This window comes from Hibiscus syriacus, unplaced genomic scaffold (assembly GCF_006381635.1).
Source record: "Hibiscus syriacus cultivar Baekdansim isolate YM2019G1 unplaced genomic scaffold, ASM638163v2 tig00111505_pilon, whole genome shotgun sequence".
NCBI classification, from domain to species: Eukaryota; Viridiplantae; Streptophyta; class Magnoliopsida; order Malvales; family Malvaceae; genus Hibiscus; species Hibiscus syriacus.
The window spans coordinates 218,683-232,372 of NW_024063108.1; the positions used below are offsets into that span (position 1 = coordinate 218,683).

Here is a 13,690-nt window from a genome sequence, read left to right on the forward strand (position 1 = left end):
TAATTTAGGTTTTTTTGTAATACCCTCAACCCGTACCCGACCCGGATACGAGTCTGAGGTGTCACATTGACTTTTCAAACTTTGACTCTTGACGAAAAATCAAGGAAATTTAAAACTTTCATTAAAATAACATTGTTACTTTACACAAGTTAATCAAAACAAGACAAAACTGATCAGAGCATTTGTAACTAACACTTATCTTACATGCCAACACACTATACACAACAAAATAGCTACTTTATCAGTTACTTTTGATCTAATCTTCTAGCAGTGCTGCTATTCTTGCCACTCCTATTTCTGTTCTTCTCGATTCTTGATACCTACGTGTAAATCACTTACACGCTAAGTCACAGACTTAGTGAGGCATAACATAAATATATGTATACACATGTATAACAATGAATTTATGAACATGCATTCTTACCAGTGATCATGACATTTCGACTTGCATATATTTATTACACTATAACATATATGATGATAACATGCACATATAAAACATACATTTTTATGCTAATTTCACTTTAATTTATCTTTGGATTGCCCATGTACATTATTGAGAACAAAGGTATGTGAGTACATAGAGGTTGTGCACTATATTGTCACCACAGCTCGTATAACTCCCTCAAGGGGCACTGAATATTTGTCCCGAAGGACCACTATGTCCCGAAGGACCACTGATTGTTCCGAAGAACCACTATTTCCCGAAGGACCACTGACAATCCCTCGACTCTTGGCATGCCAATTATACATACAACACTCATATTAAATAACATGGGCTTCATTATAAATACATTTCTCATTTCATATCTTTTTCATCACTGTCCATGTAAACACATAAGTCACTTCATATGAACATTTTCATTATTTCACATGCTTGGAAGAATTCTCTGATAATGTCATTCATTCATATAATATCATGTTAATCATGAATGAAAAATGCACGGAAGCACTATAACGTTAACATTTATATATGTATGCATGTGCATGAATATAGAATCATAAATTCAATGATAAGAGATAGATTTATCGCAAGTCTTATCTTAATTCCATTTCATCTAGGATATGCACTCACCTTGGCCTTGCTTGTTTTGACTTGATCCTATTCCTTTGTTTGTTCCGGAATGATATTACGTTCTATATCTACATAGTAATACATTGGTACTAATCAGTATACTAATTAATATATTCTAAACTATCACTCCTTAGGCTAAAAAGAAAGCTATTTTTATCTTTTAATGAAGGTATGCATCGATACACTACACTATGTATCGATGCATCCCTTAACGGGTGCATCGATGCACTAACTATGTATCGGTACATAAATCCCATTTGATGTTTGTATTTTAGGGGGTGCATCGATGCACCACTTGTGCATCGATACACTGATGACATTTGATGTTTTTATTTTAAAGGAGTGCATCGATACACTTCATGTGCATCGATGCACATTGAACAATTTCTGGGTTTTTACCCTTGATGCATCGATACACATTGAATGTACATCGATGCACATAGCCCATAAATGTTATTTTAGCACGAAAATCTCTTCATAATCTTCTCAACACTTTATATTTCCCTTTTTTTATATCCTTAACTTGCATATACCTACTTAAACTAATTAATACCCATTCAATACCTCTTAAACTTAAAAATCCAATCCTCCACATAGATTTTAAGAATCTTCCTCAATTTCCAACATGTTCTAAATCTAATTTTAACACTTCGTATGTCTTAATTAAGTCGATGACAAGTCAAATTCAACATCTGATTTCCAATATGAACTATATTTCAAAATTCCATTCAAGAACTCCTAATCTTTAATTCTTCCTACACCATTCATGTTGTTGTTTTAAAGCAAATTAAGCTTTCCTTAAGCTTAATTAACATCTAAGGATCAAAACAAAACTTAAATTTCAGCAAACAATTAACTCATGAAAAATCTCACCTTTGTTTTGACCTCTTCACGTTTAGGAGAAAAGAAGAGAAGAAGAGAACTCTGGAACCTTATTTTTCTTTATTCTCTTCCACGTGGAGCTAATATATAAATCCATTCTTTAATTATTTTTCCTTGCAAAAGACTATTCTATCATTCTATTCTTTCTTCTTTGCAATTTAACCATATACCAAATTATAATACTATTCAATTATTCTGTTTTAGTCATCAAATTCTGAATTTTTACAATTTAGTCATTAACCTGGTATTGAGGATGTTACAAATCTCCCCCTAAAGAAAATTTATCCTCGAATTTTCATTGCACGAAAAGATGGGGGTACTGATTTCTCATATCCTCTTCACGCTCCCATGTTGCTTCCTCTACTTTGTGATTTATCCACAATACTTTGACTAATGGAATAGTCTTGTTCCTTAATTGCTTAATCTCATTAGCTAAAATTTGAACTAGTTCTTCCTCGTATGTTAAATCCGGTTGAATCTTGATCTCTTCTGGAGTCACAATGTGGGAGGGATCAGATCGATACTTCCGAAGCATTGAGACATGGAAGACATCATGAATCTTTTCTATTTCAGGTGGTAACGCCAATTGATATGCCACTGGTCCAACTCTCTTTACGATCTCATAAGGTCCAATGAATCGAGGACTTAACTTTCCTCTTCGACCAAATCTCAAAACCTTCTTCCAAGAAGATACTTTGAGAAACACTTTATCTCCTATTTGATATTCTATCTCTTTTCTCTTTAGATCCGCGTATGATTTCTGTCTATCAGCTGTTGCTTTGAGATTACTTTGAAAACCTTTTCTTCCACTTCCTGGATCAACTCCAGACCAAGAATTTCTTTGTCTTTAAGTTCGAACCAATTTAGGGGTGTACGACATTTTCTTCCATAAAGAGCTTTATAAGGTGCCATTTTGATACTTGATTGATAACTGTTGTTGTACTCGAATTCAGCAAGAGGCAACTACCTTTCCCATGATCCTTTTGAACTCGATAACACAAGCTCTCAACATATCCTCCAAAATTTGAATTGTTCTCTCGGATTGCCCATCGGTTTGTGGATGAAACGCTGTACTAAAATTCAACCGAGATCCCAACGCTCTATGTAATGATTTCCAAAATTGTGACGTAAATCTAGGATCTCGATCCGAAACAATAGAAACAGATACACCATGTAGACGTATAACCTCCCTGATATCCAATTCAGCATACTTATCTATGGAAAAGTCAACTCGTACAGGAATAAAATGAGCTGACTTAGTCAATCTGTCTACAATCACCCAAATAGAATCTCTTTTATTCGGAGTTAAAGGTAACCCCGTTACAAAATCCGTTGTTACATTCTCCCATTTCCACTGAGGAATAGACATAGGTTGCAACAGTCTTGACAGAACCTGATGTTCAGCTTTGACTTGCTGGCATGTCAAACATCTGGATACGAATTCTGTAATGTCTCTCTTCATTCCCGACCACCAATATCGACTCTTGAGATCCATATACATTTTATTTCCTCCCAGATGCATAGTCAATGGACTACAATGAGCTTCCGTTAACAAGTCTTTCTTCAACTCATCATCATCTGGAATCACCAGCCTCCCTTGATAATATAGGTTCCCATCAGCTTTCATTTCATAATCCGTAGCCTCTCTATTCCTTATCTGCTGTAACTTCTTTAAACACTTTTCATCTCTCTAGATTGCAATTCTTTAATTCGATCTAGCCATAATGGCTTGAGAGTCAAATCTGCACATATTGCACCGTCTCCGCTTAACGATAGTCTGGCATCCATAGCTCGCAAGGCTGCAAACGTCTTCCGACTTAAGACATCTTGTACCACATTTGCTTTTCCTGGATGGAAATCAATCACTACATCATAATCTTTTAAGAATTCCACCCATCTCCTTTGTCTTAAATTCAACTCTTTTTTAGTCATCAAGTACTTTAAACTCTTGTGATCTATATACAAGTAGCACTTTTCACCATACAAATAGTGACGCCAGATCTTAAGTGTAAATACTACTGCATCTATCTCTAGATCATGCGTGGGATAATTCTTTTCATGCGATTTGAGTTGCCTCGATGCATAAGCTACCACTTTACTTTCTTGCATTAGCACGTATCCCAAGCCATTATGAGACGCATCACTATACACTACGAAGTTCTTGCCAGACTCGGGTTGAATCAACACTGGAGCTTCTGTCAAGACCTTCTTTAGCCTTTCAAAACTTTCTTGGCGCTCCGGAGTCCACACAAATTTTACCTCTTTCCTCAATAATTTAGTTAGGGGTAATGCTATTATCGAAAAGTTTTTAACAAACCTTCGGTAATAACCAGCTAACCCCAGAAAACTCCAGACTTCTGACACATTCTTTGGAACTTCCCACTCTAAAATGGCTTTAATCTTTTTGGAGATCCACTCGAATTCCTTCTGCAGAAATCACATGTCCAAGAAACATCACTTCCTTCAACCAAAATTCACATTTGGAGAGTTTGGCATAAAGCTTCTTTTCTCTCAAAGTCTGTAGAATGATATTCAAATGCGAACTATGCTCTTCTTCCGACTTCGAATACACTAAAATATCTTCAATGAATACCACAAAGAATCGATCCAAATAGGGTTGAAATATTTGGTTCTTAAGATCCATCAAAGCAGCTGGAGCATTTGTAACTCCAAACGGCATTACGATAAACTCATAGGGACCATATCTCATTCTGAATGATGTCTTTGGAATATCTTTATCTTGAATCTTCAATTGATGATAACCAGAACGTAAATCAATTTTCGAAAACACTGAAGCTCCCTTTAACTGATCAAATAAATCATCAATTCTGGGGAGGGGATATTTGTTCTTGATTGTCACTTTATTAAGTTGCCTATAATCAATGCAAAGACGCATGGATCCATCCTTCTTTTTAACAAACAAAACTGTGGCTCCCCATGGTGAAACACTCGGTCTAATAAACCCTTTATCCAATAATTCTTGTAATTGGATCTTTAATTATTGTAACTCTTTTGGGGCCATTTTGTATGGTGACATGGCAATAAGTGCAGTTCCCGGCATTACTTCAATCTGAAATTCTACCTCTCTATCTGGAGGTAAACCCGGTAACTCTGCAGGAAAAACGTCAGAAAACTCTCTGACTATAGGAATTTCTTCAATCCCTTTTTCTTTTACTCTCACATCCAGCACAGTAGCAATAAACCCTTGACATCCCTGTAGCAACAACTTCCTTACCGACATCACTGATATTACATTAGCCAACGAGTTACATCATTCACTAAATACTACAAATCAGTGGATTAAACCAGTCCATTCCCAGTATCACCTCAAATTCATCAAAAGGTAATTCCATCAGATTAGCAGGGAATTCAATTCCCTGAATCTGTATGGGACACCCTCGACACACCATATTGACTCGAGCACTGCGTCCTAACAGATTAGTCACTATTACCTCACTGTTAGTAGATTCTAACGGAATATTCAATTCTTTCACTAACTTACTGCAAATATAAGAATATGTAGCATCAATACAAATACATTCTTGTCATACAATTGGAAGATACCTGCTATTATCTCTGGGTCATCTCTATCCTCGCTAGTCTTGAGACTACTCACACGAGCTGTAGAACGTATTTCTTGTGGAGCTTATGACTCTGATTGACTTCTTCCTCTGCCTTTACTTCTTCCTCTCTGGGTAGCCGAGGTAGACCTCTCTGGCTGAGCAGATTCAACAACTAACATGGGACAATCCCGAACAAAATGTCTGGTGTCCCCACATTTAAAACATGCTCCAGAAATCATCCTGTATATCCCCGAATAGTTCCTTCCATAATGTGAACATTGTCTGACTTGGCTCAGGTTAGATCTCCCAGCTCCAGATCCCACTGATTGTGTCTGTCGACCCCTCATCTGATTTGATCCCCTTGCAGAGGATGCAATGATCTCGCTTGGGGTCGAGGACCAGCATCTCTGCCCTTTTTTGATAGTACCGAACTCGATGATGCACCTGTTCTTTTTGATGTCTGAGCCCGAGAATCTCTGAACCTTTCATTCTGAGCTCTTTCTAGAGCTTTAGCACGGTTCACCACTTCTTAAAATGAGGATAGATTTAACACAATTAACATTTCCTTCAGTCTTGGACGTAAACCTTCCACGAACCAATCACAAACATCCTTTTCTGTAGGAATTGACTCAGCAGCGAAGCGGCTCAACTTGTTGAATTCACATTCGTACTCATATATTGTACGATTTCATTGCTTCAAGTTCATGAACTCTTACTTCATTTATCGGATGAATTGATCTCTGATGTATTTATGTTTAAATTCCTCTAAGAACAAAGATCATGTTACATGATCACTAGTCATTCTCAATGTAACGTTGGTCCACCAAATCCTTGCTTGCTCTCTCAACAAGGAAACCACTCCATCTAGCTTATCAGCATCGGAACAATGAAGTCCCTCAAGCATGATTTTTACGTCATTAAGCCAAAGGTTCGCAGTAATAGGACCTTCTTCGGCTTCACCTCTAAACTCTGGTGCTCCTAAACCCTTCAACTCCTTTGCAACATTCATTCTTGGAGTTGAAGTAATAGAAGGTTGGAAACGCGCCAATACCGCGTCCAGTGTTATGAAGAACACATCTTGATCACTTACAGGCACTCCAGTGGGTGTCTAATCTTCACTCTGCCTGGCCAGGGCAGGTGAATTGCTACTTTCAATGGGCCTATCATCTCCCGCTTCACTTCTAGAGCTACCATGTCCGGATATCTATAAAAACATACCCATATTATTCTATTAGCAAACCAACATACTTACTATTCTTTCATATCAGAAGTTCTCACTATTTTGTTGGCATGTATACCTTATGGGACACTTTAGACTTCGGTTTATGCCGAGAATCGACTAAACCGTAGCTCTGATACCATTAAATATAACACCCTCAACCCGTACCCGACCCAGATATGAGTCTGAGGTGTCACATTGACTTTTCAAACTTTGACTCTTGACGAAAAATCAAGGAAATTTAAAACTTTCATTAAAATAACATTGTTACTTTACACAAGTTAACCAAAACAAGACAAAACTGATCAGAGCATTTGTAACTAACACTTTTCTTACATGCCAACACACTATACACAACAAAAAAACTAACTCTTCGTCATCATGTTCCTCGACATCCCATTGAAGATTGCCATTATCAACCTCAAAAAAGTATGAATTTGAAGTTTGAATTCGATACTGGGACTACTGTATATCTCTGGTTTAAGTAGTTTAGCCTCAGTACTCGGTTTCCAATCGTGATTTACCGTCACTTCAAAACGCAGTTCCCTACTTGCTATTGACAAACTCTGGAATTTTCTTTAAAAACAATTTGCTCAACGAAGAAACTATAGGCTCGAGATTTCAGTGTTAAATATGTATAAAACTAAAGAGTTTAACCCTTCTATGTGTGTATATATATATATATATAAAATATGTCGATTAGCATCAGTACTCTGATTTCAATTAGGATTCTATATCTTATATGGTGTATCAAACTTATAAATTAACAAAAGAATTAATTACACTATGTATCCTTAAACCACAACTCTCATTTTAAATTAGTCCCTAAACTTTTAGACATTCTACTTTCATCTGTTGATTATGACTTTCATGCTATATTGGTCCATAACTTTTGAAGATTCCAAATTCATCCCTCAAACTATGAACATTCTGTATTGATCCATGAACTTTTAAATGTTGTAATTTTATCCCCAAGCTTTTAAATGATTTAGGGTTATGTTATTGAAATTTTTAAAGTTTGGGGACCAATTTAGAATGATCATATTTTAAGGATGAATTTGTAATATTCAAAAGCTTTTGGATTAATTTAGAATGTAAATCATAATTTGGTGATGAAGTTAGAAAGTTCAAAAGTTTGGAAACCAATTTAAAATAAGGATTATAGTTTGAGGATGTGTGATTCAATTAACTCATTAAAAATTTATCTATTCTCAAATAAACAATACATACATATTTAAACCCTTTCGAAATTCGAACTACTTTACTTTACAACTTATTCTTAAAAAAATAATTAATATTATTTTCTTTTGTATAGTTTATCTATTCGAACAAGGTAATTTTTATTAATAAAATTAATATTTTATTTAAATCTAATTATAAAGTATATAAATGGTAATGTGAAATATATTTTATAACACTTTTAGATGAGCTTAATTCAGTTCATTTATGTAATCAAATTATCAAATTTTTATATTTATAATTTCTTTTTCTTAACGTCTTTCTTGAAAAAAAGGCATCGGTGAGGGGTAGCCTCTAAAATATCATGAGCCTGTTAGAAAAATGTGATAAAGGGGTAGCCTTTGTTGTTGGGAGGGAAGAAGAGCTGATGATGATGCGCAAGCTACATTGTGTAGTTTTCGAGTTGAAATATGTGTTAGGCAGGTGCTGGCCAAGATCCAATTGATTGCTGTGGGGGAAACGGTGCTATCGTAATAGCTTTCAAGGTGGCTCTGGAGGTTTTTGTGGAGGCTGGTTGGGTAGACAAAGCCCTCCTTATCGTGAAATCCATCTCAAGCTTAGCCATGAATCTGATGAAATTGATGGAATGGGTCGCAATAGTTTGGGAGAGCTGGTTCCAAAAACTTGGCAGCTTTTAGCCTGGGCAGGGTCGTCGAGGAATGGGCTTTCGAAAGCTTGGTGGTAGCTCTTTTGTTGATGGTTTCTTCTTCTGCTCTCCTTGCCTGATGTTGTCTCGTGAAATTGTTGCAGTTGCTTGTGCATGGGGCTGCCTTAACTTGGTCTGTTTTGCTGTATCTTATGTTCCCGTTGAAGCCATTTGCTCCTTCTTTGGAGTGATTGGTATGTAGTAATGGGTAAAGATTTGTGGAGGGGCTATGCATGTATCAGCTCGTGTTCACAGGTTTTAACAAGGCGTTTCCTAGATCAATTGTCTGCTTCGCCTATCTTCACCATGTGAGCAGGGGCGTGGCTGGGGCGGCGCGAACTGCGCGACCGTGAAGGGGCCCAAAAAAGCCCAAAAAAGTATATATATAGTGGCGTTTTTTCAATAAACGCTACTATAGATGGATCTATTGCGACGTTGTTTTTAAAAATCGCCACTATTATTGTGCAGCCCCCAAAAAAAGCCAAAAAAGCATATATATAGTGGCGTTTTCCAATAAACTCCACTATAGATGGACCTATTGCGACGTGTTTTCAAAAAAACGCCACTATTATTGCCCAAAATCGAATATATCTAAAAAATAGGGCCCCTTTATAAGAATTTATACAGGGCCCCGAAAACCTAGCCACGGACCTGCATGTGAGGAAGCTTTAATGTGGGCTGTCTTTCTTAAATGTTAAATGCAGTTGGAGTTAGTTTGTTTGCTGGTTGTATTTTCTTGGCTTTCATGGATCTTGTTGTGTGTCCTTTGCTTCTGCGGGACTCTTAGGCTGAGGGTATGCCGTCGGTGTTACTGTGTGGATATGAATTACGTGGTTGCAGTGTAGTATTGTTGTAATTGAAGGTTACGCGTGTTGTAGTGTTGTGTTCTTTCCGAATTAAGAGCACTCTTTCATCCATTTAAGTATAAGGAAGTTTTTAACGAGACTCTTAATCTAAGTGTCGATTAATAAATCTTATATTGAACAGCCAAAACAAAAATACAATTGCTCCCCTTGGCAAGAAGAATTTTTGTTTCTAAATTGCAAGTAGATTATGTGCAGATATATTGACCGATGATAATAGTTTCTTTTCTTCCTTGGTATAATATCAAAATTCACCTTTAAATTTTATATTGTAATCACTTTGGTTCTTATTTATTATTTTAAATTATTTTAACTTTCAGCATTTCAGTTTTGATGAAAATGATTCTTATTGGAATAGAAATCATTAGTCAACTAATAATCAACAATTGTTGTCAACATGATACATTCTATGATTATTATGCTACGGTGAACCAGTACCCCGGGACCGTGCACAGAGTGCGATGAGCGTTTGAGCCCTCGCGACTCGATAAATCTCGTGTGTTGCACTCATGGTTTCGGGTTTCGGGTCTCGGGAGCCATTTGATTGCGGTGAAGATGTCTTTTTGGAACAGATTGGAGCTGTAAAATGCAATGTCTAATAAGAACCAAGTTGAAGTTGTTCCGAGCAAGTGTAATCCATGTCGTTTGGCGAATTCTTTACTGAATAGACCGAAGGAATTTGATGGTGCTGTGATTATCTTCTCTTCCTCGGGTTTGAGCTCGACGTTTAGTACTTTCGACATGTCCGCTGTTCGAAGCATAGAATCTGGAATCAACTTATGTATGTATGAATGCATGCATGCATGTGTGTTTGTATGTAGGTACGTTTTTAATGAAAGCGAGTTTCTCTCTGTTGCTTTGAAAATCAAATTCAGTGCTTCACATGGTCAGCCAAATCTGGTCAATTATGTACTCATGGTTAACTATAGAAGGAAAAATTGTGTACAAGGGCCAAACTACAAATCTGTGGATTAAACTTGTTAGGATCATTGCCAACATTCTTCATAGTGTCTCACATAGTCAGCCATGGTGGCACTCCGATATAATTGCTACGAAATTAGAAAAGATAATAGCAAGTAATCGATCCTAAAAGTAAAATAAAAATAAACACGCACACACACAACTCTAGGTATATATATATATAGCATGATATCCTCTGTATCCACTAGACATTCTGAACTTGTAAAACCATTACTCATTCAGCACTGTATATCCAATACATAGCCCAACCACCAAACCACTAGCATAGCCTGCCAAAGCAATTTGCCAAGTAGACATAACATCTAACCATGATTCTTCTTCATCTTCCCCCGGAGGAGTTGACATTGGAAGACCAACTTCATTGCATTTCCTTGACAATAGTGGCCCACATAATTTTGGGTTCCCCCTGTATGATTCATTTGAAAATGTATTGAATTGGTTGCTTTGGGGTATGCTCCCTTCAAGCTTATTGAAAGACAAGTCCACTGCTGCCAAGAAAGTTAGACTAGACTTGCAAGCTGTGGAGGAATCTCCCCTGAGAGCTTGTTCTGTGAGAGATCCAAGGACTCAAGGACTTTTAGGTTGTCAAGTGCTGATGGGATTTTTCCAGACAAGCTATTGTGGGACAAGTTTAGCATTCTTAGTGACATGAGAATTTGTATTTCTTCATGTATTCTCCCATGGAAACTGTTGTTGGAAAGGTCAAGACAAGTAAGAATGGTCAAGACTTTCTCGTAAACCATTTTGATCCCTTTGTTGACAATCATCACAGAGTCTTGATAGTACTCCTCTCCAATGTACTCCCGCGGTGCTTTGTCACCATCAGTCACCTGCATCATTGCCTTCAAACTCTGCAAAAATTCAATGGACGAGTCACCTGAAAAGTTGTTGGAAGCAATGTCCAAAATACGTAGCTTTGGAAAACCACGTTTAGTGTCAAATTTTGCAATTGAACCGTAAAATCTATTGCCTCGTAGAATGAGAACCTTCAAAGAAGGCAACTTCTCCAACCGAAACGGGAATGTATCATGAATCATATTGTTTCCAAGGTCCAGAACCTCAAGTTTTATGAAATTGGCTAATGATGTTGGCAGCTTCCCTTCCAATCTATTCCCACCGATCTTGAGCGATCTTAGTTGAGTGGCATTCAGGTAATCAATGGCTAGTTCTCCAGAAAATTGGTTAGAAGCAATGTCTAACACATCTAAAGTTGGAAAACTAATTTTATGCTTCAAATGTTTAATTTGACCATAAAATCTATTTTCCCGCAATATTAGAACTGCCAAATCAGGCAATTTCTCCAACCAAAAAGGGAAGGTATCACTCATCATGTTGTTTCCCACACCCAAAACTCCAAGTCCATTGCACTTAACCAATGATCTTGGCAACTTCCCTTCTAATCTGTTCTTACTAACTTTGAGAAACCATAGTTGGGAAGCTTTTGAAAATTTTGGTAAGATTCCACTGAAGTTATTTCCTTGAAGATCCAAATATTGGAGGGTACTCAGATTACCTAAGCAATTTGGAATTGGGCCACTCAAATTGTTATCAGATGCATCGACGTTCTCAAGTCGACATATTGCAAATAGGTGAAGGTAAGGAGCCTTGCAAGAAGTTAAACTGTGGTTGGGTAAAAGTTGGTATAAAGATGAGAGATGGTTATTTGAAATATTCAGATACCGCAAAATTTTCTTCCCGCCCAGTTTCTTACTGCACCACTTATTGTGTTATTTGAAAGATCTAGCCGATACAACTTGTCTTGTGTTTTGATGAATTCTGGAAATTCAGGAAGGTTGCATGACCTTAGTTCTAAGCTCTCTAGTTTGGGAAATTCAGCAAGACTTTTGTGGCTTTCAATTAACAAGCTTATATTGGATAGGTCAAGACCCCTTAAGTTGTTGAGTTGGAAGGACATGTCAAGCTTCTTGGAACTAAAGCTATTGTCTCCGATATAAAGCTCTTCAAGCCTCGGGAATTGAAGGATTGACTTGGGGATTGGTCCTGTTAAATGATCATTTGAAAAGGACGCATTGAGGAACTCGTCTATTTTCCCAACCAATTGATTTCCTTGGAGAAACAGTTTCTGTAATGATGGAAGAGTAAATAAAGAAGAAGGTATTGATCCTTTAAATTTGTTATATCTTGGATCAAGTCCAATGACAGGACCAATGGCATCACCACAGGTAACTCCTTCCCAAGAGCAACAATCAGTGTTGAGATCCCAAAGCTCAAATTTGGAAGAGAGTAGAATTCGGGGCATAGTAGAGATGCTGCTGCAAGTGCAACAGATAGGATCTCTGGTCATCAAGGCAATATTGTTTTGGGAGGTGAGTTTGACAAGAGGAAAAGGAAAACACAAGAGAAAGGAAGCAAGAGAAGAGAAAGAAGAGTGAAATTAGGAAATGGAGATTCTTCATGTTTGCTGGCTATGGCTGTGAAGGAAGATTATGTGTATATACAACATATTTATAAACAAATCTTTTTGTGCAATTAATTGCATGCAAATTTCCAGTCTTTTTACCCCTTCATCACTGCATGAAATAGTCATCATAAAGACAAAACTATGAATTCTCTTAGCTGGCTGAGAGAGATAGCACAAGAAGGAAGAAATTGCTTATAAAATTGATGACTTTTCAATTCTTTGGAAAAATCACCTGGAATTGCTCGATGCATTTATAGTTTTAAGAAAACTTTCCTTAAACATGATCATGCTGGCAATAATGGTGAATGTTGCAAACAGGACATACAACAGCAGACAGCAGTGTTTAAGGTGTCCAAAGCCTGCAAAAATTTTAAGCTTATAGTAGCAACAAGAAACAACGATAGTTGAAGCTAGAGCCAGTGAACATTTGTAAATTAGGAATATAAGTTTGAAAAATATGATTTCAAAGGACTTATTTAGAAACACATTTCCAGTGGTAAATGGGGGGTTGGACAGCACAATTTCTCATCCTTTGTCCCCCAAATCTATTGTTTATAAGCAATTCAAGTGATTATATTAGATCAACGTATGTTTATGTGAACTGACACAAAGGTAAGAGTATGATGCATAATATAATATATGCATTGAAATCTAAGTCTCAAAACACTTACCTTGTTCAAGTAATCTATTTGCAGAAGACAGCAAAAGATGACAATTACTGTGAATATCCATGTTTCATATTATTTTTGTTGATTCATGCCAAACCACAGCTTCAGTGTGATCCCTACTGCTTTAACACC

The 13,690-nt window shown here is 36.9% G+C and overlaps 1 protein-coding gene across 1 annotated transcript; it reads right to left on the bottom strand.

The window, feature by feature from the left end:
* Positions 1 to 10,968: 10,968 nt before the first annotated feature.
* On the bottom strand, positions 10,969 to 13,622 carry LOC120164127 (receptor-like protein 36). The gene is made up of 4 exons (XM_039173880.1): positions 13,562 to 13,622; positions 13,123 to 13,249; positions 12,180 to 12,741; positions 10,969 to 12,072 (listed from the first exon to the last, which is right to left on the bottom strand). The coding sequence occupies exons 1-4, from the start codon at positions 13,620 to 13,622 to the stop codon at positions 10,969 to 10,971; spliced, it is 1,854 nt and encodes a 617-aa protein (XP_039029811.1).
* Positions 13,623 to 13,690: the final 68 nt, after the last annotated feature.